This window comes from Tachyglossus aculeatus, chromosome 19 (genome assembly GCF_015852505.1).
Source record: "Tachyglossus aculeatus isolate mTacAcu1 chromosome 19, mTacAcu1.pri, whole genome shotgun sequence".
Classification (NCBI taxonomy): domain Eukaryota; kingdom Metazoa; phylum Chordata; class Mammalia; order Monotremata; family Tachyglossidae; genus Tachyglossus; species Tachyglossus aculeatus.
The window spans coordinates 32,820,461-32,839,462 of record NC_052084.1 but is presented as its reverse complement, the minus strand read 5'-3'; the positions used below and the strand labels follow the sequence as shown (position 1 = coordinate 32,839,462).

At 44.7% G+C, this 19,002-nt stretch overlaps 2 protein-coding genes across 4 annotated transcripts in view; one reads left to right on the top strand and one right to left on the bottom strand.

Annotated features, from left to right (window-relative positions):
• Positions 1–19,002, bottom strand: part of ANKRD6 (ankyrin repeat domain 6) — a 102,583-nt gene that overhangs the window by 78,783 nt on the left and 4,798 nt on the right. For 2 of the 3 annotated variants that reach the window (XM_038760953.1, XM_038760955.1), the window contains exon 1: positions 18,567–18,751. The exons of the other annotated variant lie outside the window; for it this stretch is intronic. The gene's annotated coding sequence lies outside the window, so the exon portion shown is untranslated. Of the gene's footprint in view, positions 1–18,566; positions 18,752–19,002 lie in introns of those variants that run through there. 3 annotated transcript variants of the gene reach the window in all.
• The window catches only part of RRAGD (Ras related GTP binding D), a 47,846-nt gene continuing 43,272 nt past the window's right edge, over positions 14,429–19,002 (top strand). Inside the window, exons 1-2 of the mRNA XM_038760891.1 lie at positions 14,429–14,439; positions 14,660–14,719. Of these exons, the coding sequence (XP_038616819.1) occupies positions 14,429–14,439; positions 14,660–14,719 (71 nt within the window). The remainder of the gene's footprint in view (positions 14,440–14,659; positions 14,720–19,002) is intronic.

Genomic DNA, 19,002 nt, shown 5'->3' with positions numbered 1-19,002 from the left:
GCCTGGATATCTGCAGAGGTTTTATTCTTGTCAATGCAAGAACTTTCCACAATGTCTTTGAGGTGGAAACTCATCACAAAAAGCTGACTTGATTTCAGATTTTTTAAAACTGATTTCAGATTTTTTAAAACTCCCCCTTCCTCCAAGTTGTTTTTTTTTTTTATGGTCTATGTTAAGCGCTTACTATGTGTGAAGCGAAGGGGTAGACAGATGTTAAGCAGGTTGGACAGAGGCCCTGTCCCACGTGGGGCTCCACCTAAACCCAAGAAATCTCCACAGGACAAAAAGAGCCATACAGATGAATTGAGAAACATAAAGACATATGGAAAGGGAAAGGCAAAGGGAAGCAGTATCTTGCTGGAGGTTTCGGTTTTCCAGTCAATCCTCTCATTCTTCTCTTCCTTGCTATAATCCGGGTAAATAAGAATCATGATGGTTTCCCCACTAGATAGATAGTGTTTACTGAGACTGGAAAAAGAGCTGTCAGAGGCAAGGAATTCTAGAGCTTTAGAAAACCTGATCGGATGAGAGCCACTTTACTAAATGCAGCACTATTTTTCCAAGAGGAAAAACAGAGGTGGCAGAAAAGCAAATTAATTACAGGGATCAGTAAGAGGAACAAAGAAATGGGAAAATTTTTGCTGCTTTCAAGGGCAGAAAGGAAACTGATTTTTAAAGGAAACTGTATGGCAGGCCTATCTTTGCTGGTTTTGCGCAGGGAAATCAGATCTCTCAAATCGATGATGTGCACATATGCTTCGGAAGCTTCAGGAAACAGAAACACCTTTGTTTGCACGTTTCTCCCATAACCAAGTCCTCTTTGCAGTAACTCATGTAATCTGCACCTGTGTCACTGCCCGTGCTGACATATCTTCGTCCCCACAGGAAGTAGCACATTTTAAAAATGCTATCATTTTTCCAAATGCACTCCAGCATGGCACACACAACATATTCAATTTTGGCACAGACACTTCCACCTAAATCCATTACCTTTAATGACATCAAGTTCCCCCATGAATTTTATTTAAACAATGGATAATTTAAAAGGGCATATTTTTCGACTGCTGACAAAATGCATTTCATTTTTAAATACCCAGAGAAGAGTGCCATCTATCTCCAGTCCTGACTAGCATGTTATTTCACACTTACAAATTTTAACATTAATGACAACCAAAATTTTAGGCCAACCACCAAGTTTCCCCAAAACAACACGTCACTACATGTTCCTGAGGACAAATCTTGAGCCTTATTGACAAGACTTGAATTATGGAGATACATTACAAATTCACCAAAAAAATCCTGCTGAATTCAGGAGCAGCTGATCTCTCTCTCTCTCTCTCTCTCTCTCTCTCTCTCTCTCTCTCTCTCTCACACACACACACACACACACACACACACACACAATCCCACCATATTTCAAATTTATAATGGCATAGAGGTTAACACAGGATCCATCATCAGGTTGCAAGTGAAAAAGGAATGGCAGGACAGCCACTTTCAAAAACTGACCTTAAAAGGAAAGTTCCTAAATTGTTAAAACTCCAGTTGGAAATCAATCAATCTCTGGTGTTTATTGAGCACTCACTGTGTGCGGAGCACTGTACTAAGCACTTGGGAGAGAACAATACAATAGAGTTTGTAGGCATGATGATAATAATAATTATGGTATTTGTTAAGCACTATGTGCCAAGCACTGTTCATAAGGTGCTTACATGAAAAGCAGTATGGCCTATTGGATAGAGCATGGGCCTGCGAGTCGGAAGGGCGTGGGTTTTAATCCCAGCTCTGCCACTTGTCTGCTGAGAGACCCTGGGCAAGTCCCTTTACTTCTCTGTGCCTCAGTTCCCTCATTTGGAAATTGGGAAGACTGTGAGCCCTATGTGGGACATGAACTGTGTCTAATTTGATTAGCTTGTATCTACACCAGTGGTTAGTACAGTGCCTGACCCATAGTAAGTGCTCAAAAAATACCAATTTAAAAAAAAAACCCATGTGGGAATCTCAGGTCAGGTGGCTGGAGAAGTGGGGAAATTATTTTAGCCTAGGGAGAGGCAGAATGTCATAGATGCAGGAAGCTTACAGAAGGAACCCAAACAGCATTCTCCTTATTTAACAAGTAAGGTCAGGGATAAATTTAGGAGGATACCCCCATAAATATTCATAAATGAGTCATCAGAGGCTTTCGATCCCCTAATCCTTGGAACTACATGATTAGAGCCTCTCAGAGCTTTAGGACTGAAATTTCCTTCTTGACGAGTGGAGAAGAGCCAGGAACACCGAATCCTGCCTGTCTTTACACCCAAAAATTACTTCAACGCTACCAACCAACTCTGGAGGGGGCAGACTAATGAGCACGGTTTCAGCAATTCTTTGCTTGTTCATGTCCCCCAAAACTACAGCTTAAATCAATCAGGTGGGTGATGGGAGGGCCACTTGCCCCCCCACCCCCCCCATCACCACACACAACATCCAGCACCCTAGAGCTATCAATCAATCAATCATCCCTAGAGCCAGCTCAGGGGCATGAACCTGCACCTCCCTTCCAATTTAGGCCGATGAACTACCTCCTCAAATTGTTTCACAAACCAGATGAATACCTTTCTCCCTTTACTCATTTGATCACAAATGCACTGATGTTTTTCTCTAGAGCAGCCACGTTTCCAAGACCACTAAATCCCCACATATCTGAAACAACAAACCCTCTTAGGAAGGGAGCATCCTTACAATACCTGTTTTTAGATGGGAAAATAGCTGCCCTTAGACAAAACCGTTTCTCTCCCTTCCCTCATCTCCAGCGCTGCAGGCAGCAGAGCTCCCTCACCCCATCTCTTCCACCCGGGGCTGACTGCTACTCTGCTTCTTTAGGTTCTCTCCCTAACCACTCCAAGCTCTCCCTCATTCACGGAAAAGGAGCCGGTTAGTCAATCATACTTACTGAGAGCCTATTGTGTGCAGAGCACTGCACAAAGTGCTTGGGAGAGTACGATATAACAGTCACTTTCCGGTTAGCTCAGTTGGTTAGACCGTGGTGCTAATAATGCCAAAGTCGCGGGATCCATTCCCGTACGGGCCATTCGCTTTTTTCTAGACTGTGAGCCCGTTGTTGGGTAGGGACTGTCTCTGTTGCTGAATTGTAGTTTCCAAGCACTTAGTACAGTGGTCTGCACACAGTAAGTGCTCAAGAAATATGACTGAATGAACTTTCCCAGCCCACAGTGAGCTTACAGTCTAGAGGGTGGTGGCCTGCATCCCATGACCACCCCTCAGAAAGACAGAGCCAGCTGCCTGGATCCCAAAGACCCTACATTCTTAATTCAATTCACTCCCACCACCCAAATTTTCACTAACCCAGTCCTCTCCCCATTCCCAGATTCATTTATTAATGATCACAAGGGATCATTTATGTCAGAGCAGCCTGAAAAACAAAATGCATAAGAGCCTTAGAAATTCAAGACATTACTGCCGTTACTTCAACACCTTGTCTCTGAAGAAATGGCCCTTTGTACCAGATGGAAAATTCACTCAGGTTGGATTTGGGCACCTGGTCGACCTTTGCAGTCTCAAAGGTTTGGACCTCAGAAGTCTGAGGAAATAATAAAAAAAAAAATGCCTGTAACTCCTCCCCCCGACCTCAATGGGATCCATCCAGAGAGTTGAATGTCCCACCCTTTCCAGATCTGTTCCAGAGAAATTTACACTCATAACGTCGGAGAGGTCACGGGGATGAGTGAGCAACTTATGGTAAAAAAAAAAAAAAAAAAAGCCAGCTTCTGGAAGCGGAAAATGCTATAAAATTGCAAAGTAGAACTACTGTCTTTGTTTAAATAATGCCACAATTATAGTACGGCATTAATTACAGTAATATTGTAGCTGCCAGTTTGTATTTATTAGACTGCTAGTGCATTTATTCCAGCATTGTCATATTATGGAATTATCATCTATAATAGATGATTCTATATGATAGTACTGTAATTACTATATTAATAATATAGTAGTAAGAACCAGCATGGCTCAGTGGAAAGAGCAGGGGCTTTGGAGTCAGAGGTCATGGGTTAGAATCCCGGCTCTGCCAATTGTCAGCTGTGTGACTTTGGGGAAGTCACAACTTCTCTGTGCCTCAGTTCCCTCATCTGTAAAATGGGGATTAAGACTGTGAGCGCCCCATGGGACAACCTGATCTCCTTGTAACTTCCCCAGCGCTTAGAACAGTGCTTTGCACATAGTAAGTGCTTAATAAATGCCATCATTATTATTATTATTATTATTGCTAACTATAATTACTGCACCGAATTGCATTATAAGTTGTACGCTCCTTGAGAGCAGGCCTCATGACAACTAATGCTTTTGGACTCTCCCAAGTAGTGAATGCAGTTCTCTGCACACAGCAGGTGCTTATTATTATTATTATCATTATTGCTAATTATAATAAAATTATATTTATTAAGAACTACTATGTGCCAAGTACTCTACGAAGTTCAGGGATAGATTCAAGATAAACAGATTACGCACAGTCCCTGCACGGAGCCCTCAGTCTATGGAGGAGGGAGAACAAGTACTGACTTTCCCTTATACAGATGAGGGAACTAAGGCACAGAAGTGAAATGATTTTCCCAAGGTCACACAGCAGAACCCAGGTCCTCTTAATCCCAGGCCCGTGCTCTCTCCACTTGGCCATGCTGCCTCCCAGTAACAGTTCAATAAAAATGACTGATGACAGTACTCCTGCAATTAGAATATAGCAATGAATTTATTACAACATTACAGCTTTATATTCACTTTACAGGCCCCCTTGTAAATAGTTACAGATCCCCATAGATGCCTCTGCGCTGAAATAAAGGCTTTCCTGCATATCGGATAACACTCCTATACCATCTAATATTAATTCATTCATTCAATCGTATTTATTGAGCGCTTACTGTGTGCAGAGCACTATCTGGCATTCAAACAACAGAATGCCAGAGGAAGTTTGGGGGAGACTGCATTGCTTAAAACCATCTGAGGGGTGAGGAGGTTTTTGTGAAGGTCTTCTGAAGACGATCTCTCACCGGGCTGAGGAAAAACCTTTCAGAACAGAACTGCAAAAAGTTTTAGTAAACTGAACCTCAGAAGTTCTCTGCCTTTGGAAAGCAGGCATTTGAGCTAGATAAAATACCACCAGCGGAGAGGAAATTATCCTGTGGAAAAACAATGACAATTTTGTTTTGCTTTTCCAAAGTATAAAGGAGCGACTTCTGGAGGATGGTTTTGTTTTGTTTCTCTTTCTCTCTTAAATAGCTCATAACCCCAGATGACAACAATGTCATTCAGAAGTGAACAAGGCTTATCCAGACCTCAGATGTGCAAGGACTCATTAAGTTATCATCTACTGAAGTTGTTCTTTTCAACAAGGACCTTGCCAGAAATAGGACAGATTGGGAATAGCTTCAGTGGGTGTTTCCCCATGGTCGCTCAGTAAATGCTACTGATTGCTCAAAGCAATATGGCCTAGTGAAAAAGGGGACAAGCCCGGGAGTCTGGAGACCTGGCTTCTGTCACTTGCCTGTTGTGTGACCTTGGGCAAGTCACTTTATTTCTCTGTGACTCATTTCCTCCTCTGTAAAATGGGGATAAAATTCCTGTTCTCCCTCCCGCTTAAGCTCACAGAAACTGTCTGAATCTACCCCACCTCTAAGCCCTGTGTGCTTGGCCCACAGTAAGTGCTTAAATACCACAATCGTTATTCTTATGAATTTAAACCTGCTCCTGCTCCCATGCTTTGGCTACGTGCCTCCCTCTCTGGCTCTGAAAAACACTTTCTCAGAAATCCTACAAAGGAAGGAAGGAAGAAGCAAGTCCTCTGTGCATCACTTTACAGCTTGGAAGCCCCCACAGCAGTCGGAGCCAGGAAAAATGACAGGGCACCTGGACATAGTAATAACAATAATATTTGTTAAGCGCTTACTATATGTCAAGCACTGTTCTAAATGCTGGGGTAAAAACAAGTTAATCAGATTGGACACAGTCCCCATCCCACATGAGGCTCACAGTCTAACTAGGAGGAGGAACAGGTATTGAATCCTCATTTTACAAGCGTCAAAACTGAGGCACAGAGTAGTGAAGTCAATCGCCTAAGGTCACACGGCAGGCAAAAGGCAGAGTCAGGATTAGCACCCAGCTCCTTGGACTCTCAAACCCATGCTCTTTCCCTGAGACGATGCTGCTTCACGTGGCCTCGCCGCTGAGCCCTGCAGGCATCGAAGGGGCATCCTCCTTAAATCTTACTCAGGCTCTTCCTCGGCCACCATCAGCAAGGAGAGGAAAGATGAAAGATCAGAGTCAGGCAACTGGCGGGTTATCTGGGAATCCAAGCTCCTAGGACGGTGGCAATGGCGTTTCCATCCTGCAAGCTCACCTCACTGTTTAGCCTGCCCGGAATTCCTAGATCTATGCTTTAAACCTTTCCCTGGAGACAAGCAGTGCAGCCTGGGAGTCAGAAAGACCTGGGTTCTAATCCTGGCTCTGTCCCTTGTCTGCTGGGTGACCTCGAGCAGGTCTCTTCTCTGTGCTTCAGTTACCTCATCTGTAAAATGGGAATTGAGACTGTGAGCCCAACGTGGGTCCTGGACTGTGAATCTGATTAGTTTTTATCTACCCCACTGCTTAGTTCACTGCCTGGCACCTAGTAAGCACTTAAATTCCATAAAAATAAAAAAGATGAGCATCCTAGCCAAGTGTCCGGGGGAAGGAAATGGCAAGAGCAGGCCCAGTGCTGGCCCACCTCAGCCAGGATCCCTGCACAGCGGGTTCTTTGTTTCAACAGTGCAATGGGCCCCCAAGCCAACAGGTAAGCTCAGGTTACAGTTGAAATGTTTTTTAAAAAAATTAGTTAACATCGTCCTCTCCCTGCCAGAAATGAGTTTCCAAAGTCTTGGCTTAGTTGAGCACTGTGATCTCAGAAGGGCACATGCACAACCTAGATAATTCCAAAAGTCTCCCTCCTCCAAGTTGGAGGAGGAGAAACATCGCTCGGGGAACAAAGCAGCCATGGTAAAAAGAAAGCAAAGACTGAACCCTTCCAAAACTGTATCCAAGCTTACGGAGTCTTGTTTCTGGCTGCAACTGTGAGCTCTAAAAGGGCAAGGGTGCTTTTAGAGCATTCCACGACCAGTGCTTGCTCTTGCTTCAGTGAGTCATGAGCATGGTTTTGGTGCACTTAAGTGTTTAATGAAGATTGGGTAGGGGATGGGTGGCAGTGATGAGGATACCAATAGGGTCTTCACAAGGGTGATTCAACTGTTTCAATAGAACCAGGCCTTGCATCTCCATACCCCTGGCATAGAGGTAGCAGGAGTCACACTGGGATGGAGAAATGCCCATGAAGGTGGCAACAGACTACCTGTTCAAGAAATGCTTGGGTTATACCCCTCTGGTTAAATAATCATGATGTTTATTAAACACTTAGTAGATGCTAGGCAGACAGTCCCCACGCCACACTGGGCTCACAATCTAAGAGAAAGAGAGAAAAAGCATCACATCCCCATTTTAAAGATGAGGACACTGAGGCACAGAAAGGTTAAGTGACTTTGCCAGTGCCGAACCCAGGTCTCCCGATTCCCAGATCCATGCTCTCTCTACTATTATTATTATTGTGGTATTTGTTAAGTGCATACTATGTGCCAAGCATGGTTCTAAGCGCCGGAGGCCATGCTGCCTCTATTTCCCCCATCCCATCACTATACCAAGCTCCGCCTCCCAATGACAATGACCCTTTGCAGGAGAGAGGGGATTTATGGAAACTGGGGAGCAGAGATTGGTTCTATTTCCCATCCACCAGTTACTGAGTCTGCAACTGAGTCGAAACAATCATTTCCAGCAGCAAGATCTGAGTTGTCTGCAGATGCCCTGCAGTCCCCTGCAGTCTCCACTTGGCCAGTCCAATGTCCAATCCTTCCTCTGATTCGGCTGGCACAGAAATCTGCCTGTGTTTTAAATTAAATTAAGCTAAAGAGCTTGCTTCGCAACACGCTAGGAATGGAAGAACCAGGGGGTTGGGACGGTTCTGATTCTCTCAGAAGGTCTGGAACATGATAAAGCTTTTTCTAAGGAAGAGCACCATGTTGTGCTGGGACAACAGACAAACTTCAATCCACCTAGTTCCCAGCTCCATTGCTCTCAATTATCCGGGATCTGGTGAACAAGCAGGGATGGGGAAGCCCTTGGGTTGGGCTCTGCTGGCAGCTGGCCATGGTACTGAAAACTGAGGGTGTCTTGCTGGGAACAGGGGGTGTGGGTGGAAATTCGGAAAGGGAATCACTGGATTCCCAAGCGTAGACTTGGCCCAAGGACCACTTGCCCTCTCTAAATGTACTCTGTCCCCTTCAAGACAAGCTTAAATTTGCTGAACTCTTTCCTACCATCTTGCCCATAGCCCTTCCTTGCTCAAAACAATAATTAAACTTACAACACCTACGATTTATTTATTTATGATATATTACCAGGTGTCAAACACTAGCCAAGCCCTACGGTAGTTTCAAGGCGCGAAGGTTGCACACAATACGTCTCCCCTGAGAAGTTCACAATTGAAGAGGTGGAGAAAGCAGATATTTTATCCCCTACTTGTGAAGAAACCGAGGCACAGAGAGGGTAAGTGACTTTCCCAGGTTCACAGTCCCAAAGCTGGGATTAGAACCTGAATTTTCTACCTCCCAACTTTGGGACTGGCTTTTCTACTCTTTCCATGGAGCCTTGTTTCCTCCTGAAGAGAGAGAGAAAGAAAAAAAAAGGAGTTGGGCTTGCTAGTCCCATTTTATTGATTACAAAACTGCAACCCAGAATGGCTGAGCTTTGTGGAACTGACTCAAAACTTTTCAGGCTCTGGTTTAACCAACAAGCTACACTAACAATGTAACACAGGCCAGCCCATTCCTGGCCATATTTTAGAGTTCAGTAAATCTACTATTTGATGTGCAGTTGGCCTATAGATAGTGGAGAGGTGAGGGGAAAAAGGGGAGGGGAGGGGAGAGGAGCAGAGTTTGCTCTGGTCCAACTTCCCTTTGTGGCAAGTGAAGTTTCAGTCAGTTTCCCGAAAGGTCATACATTTGGCCTGCCAACTTCCAACCCCAGTTCACAGGCGGCATTTCTGCTTTGAAGAAATAATCCTGGATTCCAGGTGAATTTGAATCTTCTCAACCAGAATATAGTGGATGAGCTGACGCCTTTCGCCCAATGCTTACCCGACCAAACTCTTTTTAAAAAGGTGTCCAGTAAATTGGCCCCCCACAAAAAAAATCAGAGATGAAGCTGGGTTGCAAATCTACAGCTTGTTGGCTACCGCACTTGAACTCAGATTGTGACCCAAAAACCAGCTTTGGCTAAGGTAGGCACCCACTTATCAGAGGGAAGCAACTTCTCCTCAAGTTCTTACTTGGACTTTTCAGACTGGGAGACCTGGACCCCCAAAGAGTCACTCATCATGAGCTGCTCAGAAAAAAAATATGAAAAGAATGATGAGGCAAAGTGATCTACACATTTCTACCACAACACAGGTTTTCCCCATGCGTTTTGGGTAGAATGCTGTTACGGTATTACAGAATGTTTACTGACAATGTCGAACCGTTTGGGTCTAGCGAGCCGCATTACTGGAAAAACAAAAACCGAGTGTGTGAATGGAATTACAGCAACGCCGGCATTACAGAAAAATTAGATGTAATCCCTTTTATTTCTTAAAACTATATCTGTAGGACAGTTTCGGGAATCAGAACTTTGCAAACCCTGAAGGCTCACTCTTTTTGTTTCCTTTAATGATGTGTGTTAAGCACTTACTATGTGCCCCGAACCGTACTAAGCGTTGGCGTAGGTAAACGTTAATCAAGTTGGATGCAGTCCATGTTCCACATGGGGCTCACCATCTTAATCCCCATTTTATAGATGGGATGACTGAGGCACAGAGAAGTGAAGTGATTTGCCCAAGGTCACACAGCAGACAAGTGGCGGAGCTGGGATTTAGAACCCAGGTCCTTCTGATTCCCAGGCCCGTGCTCTATCCACTAGAACTTGATTCTTCTCCCTTGAGATGGCTTTGCAAGGAACAGCAAAGCCACTGTCCTCATGATCTTCAAATGACATCACATCTAAATGTAATGAGATCCATCTGTTCTGGGGAGAAATTGCTCTGCAGGTGACTTATGGGTAAATTAGAATCGATCCAGAGTTTTTCCTTTAAGATTTATGATTCTGGTTGAGCGCTTTTTTTGCTGGTTAGCAGTCCAACAGTCGCTTATGTTGGCATGATACTGATAGTGCCCTGAATGTCACAGCAACACAGTGGATTTTGGAACAGGCTCTCGGGAATTACTCAGTTTCCCCTGGTCTGCAGATTGATGGGTTTGCTCAATCAATCGATGGAATTTACTGAGCACTTACCGTGTGCAGAGCACTGTACTAAGCGCTTGGGAGAGTACAATACAACCGAATTGGTAGACACATTCCCTGCCCACAATCCACACACTAAATAAAATGCTCCCATGAAATGTCACAATAATAGAAATCTGGAGTCTGCACTCCTGAGAAATCAACACTCCCCAAACCCCACAGAAGAGCGATAGCTATAAACTCAAGATGATTTCAAAAAGCAGTTAGGCTCCATTCTTTGTCTCCTTAAGAGAATAACACTGACACGGGAGCTTGGAGAGAAATAATTGAAAGGAGCAGAGCTCAGCCCCCAGAGGCTGCCGTGACATCTCTGCTGAATTTCAACTTCTAAATTTTTGTGAGGAAGGGGTCCTAGTGCTAAAGATCAATTCTTAGGTCCAGGTCTTATTCCAGCCTCCGATGAATAAAGAAGGACTAGAGAATAAATGATAAAAATTCCATGTCTAGATCGGTTAATATTTAGAATAACGCACAAGCTCCATTTTTAAAGTTGAAGGCCCTGATGTCTCTCCAGGGTATACAGCTGCTCGGAAATCACCTTAGCCTCTGGAGCTCGCATTTTTTACTACCCCCAATCCTAGCTCCTGGAGTACCTCACTTTCATCTTGCCTTTTTTTTATGGTATTAAGCGTTGCCAGGCACTGTACTAAGTGCTGGGGTAGATGCAAGATAATCAGGTAGGCCACAGTCCACATCCTCTGTGGGGCTCACAGTTTTTCACACCCATTATTACAGAGAAGTGAAGTGACTTGCATGAAGCAAACAAGTGGCAGAGCCGGGATTAGAACCCAGGTCTTTCTGACTCCCAGACTCATCCTCTGTCCACGAAGCCACGCTGCTTCTCCCGCCAGCCTGGAATTCCCCCAACCAGTCCTTAGCGTATCCTCATCTCCACAATCCGCACTCCTCTGAGGCCCTCCTAAAATCACCTGCTCCAACCCACCTTTGCCAATCAATTCTCATTCATTCATTCAATCGTATTTATTGAGAGTTTACTGCGTGCAGAGCACTGTACTAAGCACTTGGGAAGTACAAGTTGGCAGCATAATTCTCCACATTCCGTTATATCAAGCCAACAACTGCCTCTGGCATTTGTGTACCTAAGTGTATCCACCCTCAGCCCCTGTGAGAATAGTTAGATTTCAATCGAACATTCAATTTGTTTTGATTTCAGTGCTCCTAAACAAGCAGTTTCAGAAAAGTACCTGGAGGCCAACTCAGTCATGGCTTAGAGCCAGCAGACACTGCTCCTCCCACTACTGCTGCTACAGTTCTGCCTTCCTATTCATGCGTTCATTCAATCAATCGTATTTATTGAGCACTTACTGTGTGCAAAGCACTGTACTAAGCGCTTGGGGGACTAGCGTGGAAGCAGCGTGGCTCAGTGGAAAGAGCAGGGGCTTTGGAGTCAGAGGTCATGGGTTCAAATCCCGGCTCTGCCACTTGTCAGCTGTGTGACTTTGGGCAAGTCACAACTTCTCTGGGCCTCAGTTACCTCATCTGTAAAATGGGGATTAAGACTGTGAGCCCCCCGTGGGACAACCTGATCACCTTGTAACCTCCCCAGCGCTTAGAACAGTGCTTTGTATATAGTAAGCGCTTAAAAAATACTATCATTATTATTATTATTACAATACAGCAGGTATATATCCCCTGCCCCCTGCCTAGAATCCACCCCACATTTCTGCTATTTAAACCTCCCCTCGGCCTCCTTCCAAGCAAGGAGGGACTAAAATGGTTTGGGCTCTTCGGGCTGGAAAGATGAAGGCCACGAGGTGACACGACTGAACCACAAAGGGTGTGGCTGGTCCGTTTCACATTAGCAGGGCACGGGACAACCACAGAGACTTGGAGGTGGCAGGAGGGGCCAGCAGCGCCAATTCAAGCCAACCAGGAGATTGCCTGGAGCACCATTTCTAACTCCCGCTTCCCATCTCTTTGCTCAGCAGCCTTCCGTGACCCTTTCTGCAACATATAAGTTCAAAAGCAACAAAAGAAAACGCTTCTTTGCCCAACGTGGCTGGAATTCTTTCCCACAGGAAGTTGTACGGGCCGAACGGTTGAACATGCTCGCGAGGACAAGCAGCACGGAAGGGGTTATCAGAATGCAAAGTTAGGGATGTTAAACTAATCCGTCTCTAACCACTGGGCCAGATGTCCAGGAGGGGAACATCAGTACCGGTTCCCTGGGACCATCGGGGATGGACATGGGATTGTATGAGCTGTCTCGCCACCAACCTCTAGGGTCTTCAGTTCAATCAATCAATCAATCGTATTTACTGAGTGCTTACTGTGTGCAGAGCACTGTACTAAGCGCTTGGGAAGTAAAAGTCGGCAACACATAGAGACAGTCCCTACTCAACAGTGGGCTCACAGTCTAGAAGGGGGAGACAGAGAACAAAATCAAACATACTAACAAAATAAAATAAATAGAATAGATATGTACAAGATAAATAAATAGAGTAATAAATATGTACAAACATATATACATATATACAGGTGCTGTCGGGAAGGGAAGGAGTTGCAGTTCCTTCAGCAAGAAAGTATTCACCCACGCTAGCCAATCTTGGGCCCTTCTGAAGTATTTTAACCGGATCAAAGGCTGTTTTTAGAAAGGTGCTAAAATGTCTCCCCACTCTTCCACCCAACTCTCTTTCTGAACTGAACTTCAGGATGCAGCTTGGTGTTTACTTTAACCCATTCCTAGTACCAAAACGCTCTGGCTCACAACTCAAGAGTGTCCGACAGCCGACTTTCTGACTCAAGTCCATCCAAACACGGGGAATTTTTTCGAACTTGGAACGTCCAAAGTGTCAACTGCTTAAGTTTGGTTTTTCTTCGAATAGTGGCGATGAAGAGCCGCAAAAGAGCCCTCCCCAGAACACTGACTTGGGGCCCAAAATGTTTACAGTCTTCTTGCAGTACAACATTTTTCTGTTCCATAAGGTACGAAGCTTAACCGGGGCCAGGGGCTCTCACTGAAATTCATTTCTAATTCCCTCACTGCTTAGATTAGTACAGCAAAGATGGAAAAACAAAGTCTTCAATGAGAAGCCTTTTACTAGGCATTTTATAACTCTTAGCCAAGTTGTTCCAAAGATTAAGACCTTTTTAAGTCACTAAACACGATTCCGCTCTAAACACGGACGTCAAAAACACTTCCGCAGCTTTTCTGTGTCTCCTCGTGTCAGAACTCATCCTGGCTTTGACTTTTATCTTGATTTCCAAAAGAACCGAGAAAGCTGAGGCCATTAAAGCCATTTTAATTCCAGTGGGATCTCTCTCCCACCTTGGGTCCCACTGGGCTGATATAAACTCCCCTCCTCCAGGGAATGCAACTTTCAAGTCCCATCCCAGGGCCCAGCAGCAATGAGGTTCAGAAGGAGGTGTAAATCTTCTTACACCCCCCTCCACCCCAACCTGCTGAGGTCTTTGAGCACTCTTCCAAACCTCCCACAGTGGAGGATTCTGTGAGGCTGGAGCCTCTGATACCAATTAAGTCCAAACCTGAATGCGCAAATAAACCAGGAAGAGCCACCTAACAGCCCCCAGGCCAACCTGAAACCAAATTCCAGCAAACAAGGGAACCCGGGATGGACATCAGCCTGCCCCCGCGATCCAATCTAAATGCCTGGGACGTTGACATCAATCAATTCATCAATGGTATTTATTGAGTGCTTACTGTATGCAGACCACTGTACTAAGTGCTTGGGAGAGTACAGAATCGGTAGACAAGTTCTGTGCCCACAGGAGCTTAGTCTAGCGGGGGAGACAGATATTAACATAAATAAAGAAATGACAGGCTATGTACACAAGTGCTGTGGGGCGGAGGGAGGGGTGAATAAAGGCAGCAAGTGCAAGAAAGAGGCAGAAGGGAGTGGGAGAAGAGGAAATGAGGGCTTAGTCAGGGAAGGCCTCTTGGAGATGTGTTTTCAATAAGGCTTTGAAGGTGGGGAGAGTCATTGTCTGTGATTATCTGTGATCTCCCTCAAAGTGTAAACACCTTGTGGGCGGGGAAATGAGGACTCCGTGAGTCTATTGTACTTCTCATGCACGTAGGGCAGTGCATTGCATCCAGTAGAAGCTTAATACCACTACTATGACTACGAAAAAACGGGAGGATTCAGTCTTTACTGGGCTCCGACTGCCCTCATTTTCTGGGACGGCCCTATTTCAAGGGAGCTGGAAGTAGGATAAGAGCCTTTTGATAACTTTCAGCACCAATAAAACATGCCCATTCTTGTTTTAGCTCATTTAACTTTGTTCCCATCTCCAAGATAGCAGTCCTCTTTCTCCTCTGCACGGCCGGGTGACTCGGAACAAGGCAAATCCCCCCCCCCCCCCCCCCCCCCCCCGCTTCGTTCACAAATAAGCACAGGGGATATAAATGGCTAGGTTCGTCTTTATTGGCTCGCAGAACTTCCTCTATGGAGATTTCCCCTGCCTTTCTCAGGGAGTGAGATGAGGCTTTCCCAGCTGTGAGAAGATTTTATGAAATGCAATCACCTGAAGCCTGTGTCCTTCAAAGCCCCATGGCCGGCCTATAACCGGGGTGACCAGAATTAAAGGGCACGATTAGAAGGCCGCATGTCTGGACTTCTGGATTTTTGTCCAGCCTCCTGCCACCACGGCTCCTCATTCTGAGTTCCGCGGTTGGATGTAGTGACCCCGACCTGGGAATTGGGGGTACAGGGGATTCATTCATTCAATCGTATTTATTGAGCACTTACTGTGTGCAGAGCACTGTACTAAGCGCTTGGGAAGTACAAGTTTGCAACATATAGAGATGGTCCCTACCCAACAATGGGCTCACAGTCTAGAAGGGGGAGACAGAGAACAAGACAAAACATATTAACAGAAAATAAATAGAATATGTACAAATAAAATCCGAAACAATCCAGAGGGTCCGGCTACCCCAAAGAAATGCTCTGTATTGAGGCCAAAGAGCACGTGACATCTTTCTGTATGCATATATGTATATACATTTGTACGTAATATGCTTTCGTATACATTTGTATGTTAATATGCTTTGTTTTTTTCTCCGTCTCCCGTTCTAGACTGTGAGCCCACTGTTGGGTAGGGACCGTCTCTATACGTTACCAACTTGTACTTCCCAAGCGCATAGTACAGTGCTCTGCACACAGTAAGCGCTCAATAAATACGATTGAATGAAGAATAAATGAATCTTTCAGCTGACGACTTCTCTCAAGCGCTGGGTGGGCAGGGACCATGCCTGCCAACTCTATAGCATCGTACTTTCCCAGTACAGTGCCCTGTATCAATCAATCGTATTTATTGAGCGCTTACTGTGTGCACAGCACTGTACTAAGCACTTGGGAAGTACAAGTTGGCAACATATAGAGACAGTCCCTACCCAACAGTGGGCTCACAGTCTAGAAGGGGGAGACAGAGAACAAAACCAAACATATTAACAAAATAAAATAAATAGAATAGATATGTACAAGTAAAATAGAGTAATAAATATGTACAAACATATATACATATATACAGGTGCTGTATACAGTAAGAGCTTGATAAACACCACTGATTGATCTATCGCCTTGCTGATACTAGTAATAATGTTTTAAAGGAAACACTGCTGAGGACACTTTTAGACTGTGAGCCCACTGTTGGGTAGGGACTGTCTCTATATGTTGCCAATTTGTACTTCCCAAGCGCTTAGTACAGTGCCCTGCACATAGTAAGCGCTCAATAAATACGACTGATGATGATGATGACACTAACCTGCAAAATCCAGAGAAACAGTGGAGACACTTACCCTGACTGCCCCAGCCCCCCAGAAAAATGAGAGGCCCTAGGATAAACAAAAACAACAGGGGGAGGAGAATAAGGCATGACCCCGTGGCTCAGTGGAAAGAGCACGGGCTTTGGAATCGGAGGTCATGGGTTCGAATAAATGCCATCATTATTATTATTATTATTCTCTGTGCCTCACTCATCTGTAAAATGGGGATGATGACTGTGAGCCCCACGCAGGGCAAACCGATCACCTTGTATCCCCCCAGCGCTTAGAACAGTGCTTTGCACATAGTAAGCGCTTAACAAATGCCATCATCATCCAGAATCCTCACTTCATCTTGGACTGTTGCAGACTGTTGCTCCCAGCTTGGGCTGGGAGCTAGAGGTCCTGGGTTCTAATCCCAGCTCTGCCCGTTAATAATAATAATAATAATAGCATTTATTAAGTGCTTACTATGTGCAAAGCACCGTTCTAATTGCTGGGGAGGTTACAAGGTGATCAGGTTGTCCCATGGGGGGCTCACAGTCTTAATCCCCATTTTACAGATGAGGTAACTGAGGCACAGAGAATAATAATAATAATGATGGTATTTATTAAGGGCTTACTATATGCAAAGCACTGTTGGGATACAAGATGATCGGTTGTCCCACGTGGGGCTCATCCCCATTTTACAGATGAGGGAACTGAGGCACAGAGAAGTTAAGTGACTTGCCCAAAGTCACACAGCTGACACTTGGTGGAGCCGGAATTTGAACCCATGACCTCTGACTCCAAAGCCCGTGCTTCTTCCACTGAGCCATGCTGCTTCGGTTACCTGCCGTATGATCCTGATCAAGGCACCTAACTGCTCTGTGCCTCAGTTTCCTCATCTGTAAAATGGGGATTTGATACCTGTTCTCCCTCCTAATTGGACTGTGAGCCAGGCACTGTGTTCAGCCTGATTAACTTATAACTACCCCCAGGGTTTAGAACAGCACTTAACACATAGTAAGAGCTTAATAACAACAATAATAAAATTATTATTATAATATAAAAGTAATACAATACAAATAATGTAACACAAATACAATACTGCAATCACACAATAAAATACAATATAAAACAGAGAATAGAAAACAGAGAGAAACTCACAACCTGCTGCTTGCTCTCCACCCAGCATTTATCCACCTATCTATACAGTCTATTACTTCCTCCTACCTGCAATCAATCAGTAATCAATCAGTGGCACTGCGTGCTTGCTAAGCAGCGTGGCTCAGTGGAAAGAGCCCGGGCTTTGAAGTCAGAGGTCGTGGGTTCAAGTCCCACCTCCGCCACTTGACAGCTGTGTGATTTTGGGCAAGTCACAACTCCTCTGTACCTCAGTTATCTCATCTGTAAAATGGGGATTAAGACCATGAGCCCCCCGTGGGACTACCTGATCACCGTGTAACCTCCCCAGCGCTTAGAACAGTGCTCTGCACATAGTAAGCGCTTAATAAATGCTATCATTATTATTATGATGATGTGCAGAGCGCTGTTCTAAGGCAAACAGTGCTTTGCACATAGTAAGTGCCTAATAAATGCTATCAATATTATTATGCACAGAGCGCTGTTCTAAGGCAAACAGTGCTTTGCACATAGTAAGCACTTAATAAATGCTATCATTATTATTATGTGCAGAGCGCTGTTCTAAGGCAAACAGTGCTTTGCACATGGTAAGTGCTTAATAAATGCTATCATTATTATTATTATGTGCAGAGTGCTGTTCTAAGGCAAACAGTGCTTTGCACATAGTAAGCGCCTAATAAATGCTATCATTATTATTATTATGCACAGAGCACTGTTCTAAGGCAAACGGTGCTTTGCACATAGTAAGCGCCTAATAAATGCTATCATTATTATTATTATTATGCGCAGAGCACTGTTCTAAGGCAAACAGTGCTTTGCACATCGTAAGCGCTTAATAAATGCTATCATCATTATTATTATGATGTGCAGAGCGCTGTTCTAAGGCAAACAGTGCTTTGCACATAGTAAGCGCTTAATAAATGCTATCATTATTATTATTATGTGCAAAGTGCTGTTCTAAGGCAAACAGTGCTTTGCACATAGTAAGCGCCTAATAAACGCTATCATTATTATTATTATGCGCAGAGCACTGTTCTAAGGCAAACGGTGCTTTGCACATAGTAAGCGCCTAATAAATGCTATCATTATTATTATTATGTGCAGAGCACTGTTCTAAGGCAAACAGTGCTTTGCACATAGTAAGCGCTTAATAAATGCTATCATATTATTATTATTACGTGCAGAGCGCTGTTCTAAGGCACTTGGAAAATACGAAACAGCAGAATTAGCAACAGGTTCGCTGCCTAAAACGAGCTTACAGCCTAGAGAAATTGAATGCCTGACTCACCTGTTAGATTGTTAAACTCCTCGAGGATAGGGATCGTGGATGTTCAAGCTGTTGTGCTCTCCCAAACGCTTAGCACAGCGCTCCGCACACAACAGGAGCTCCGGAAATACTATTAATTAGCTGCCAAGGGACTTGATAAATCCTCTCCCAGAGGCAACGGCAGGGAGGTAAGAACGGTTGCCCAGGGGCCACTGAAATAATAATAATAATAATAACAACGGTATTTTATTAAGCGCTTACTATGTGCAAAGCACTGTTCTAAGCGCTGGGGAGGATACAAGGTAAGGGCGAGCCCACACCTCTGCAACGAAGTGGGAGGTTGCCCCCACAGAGGCGGGGCACCGCTCCCAATTTCCCGCCCCACCCCACGAGGCCTGGCAGCTTCATCAAGATAATAACAATATTAACGAGAAGCAGCGTGGCTCAGTGGAAAGAG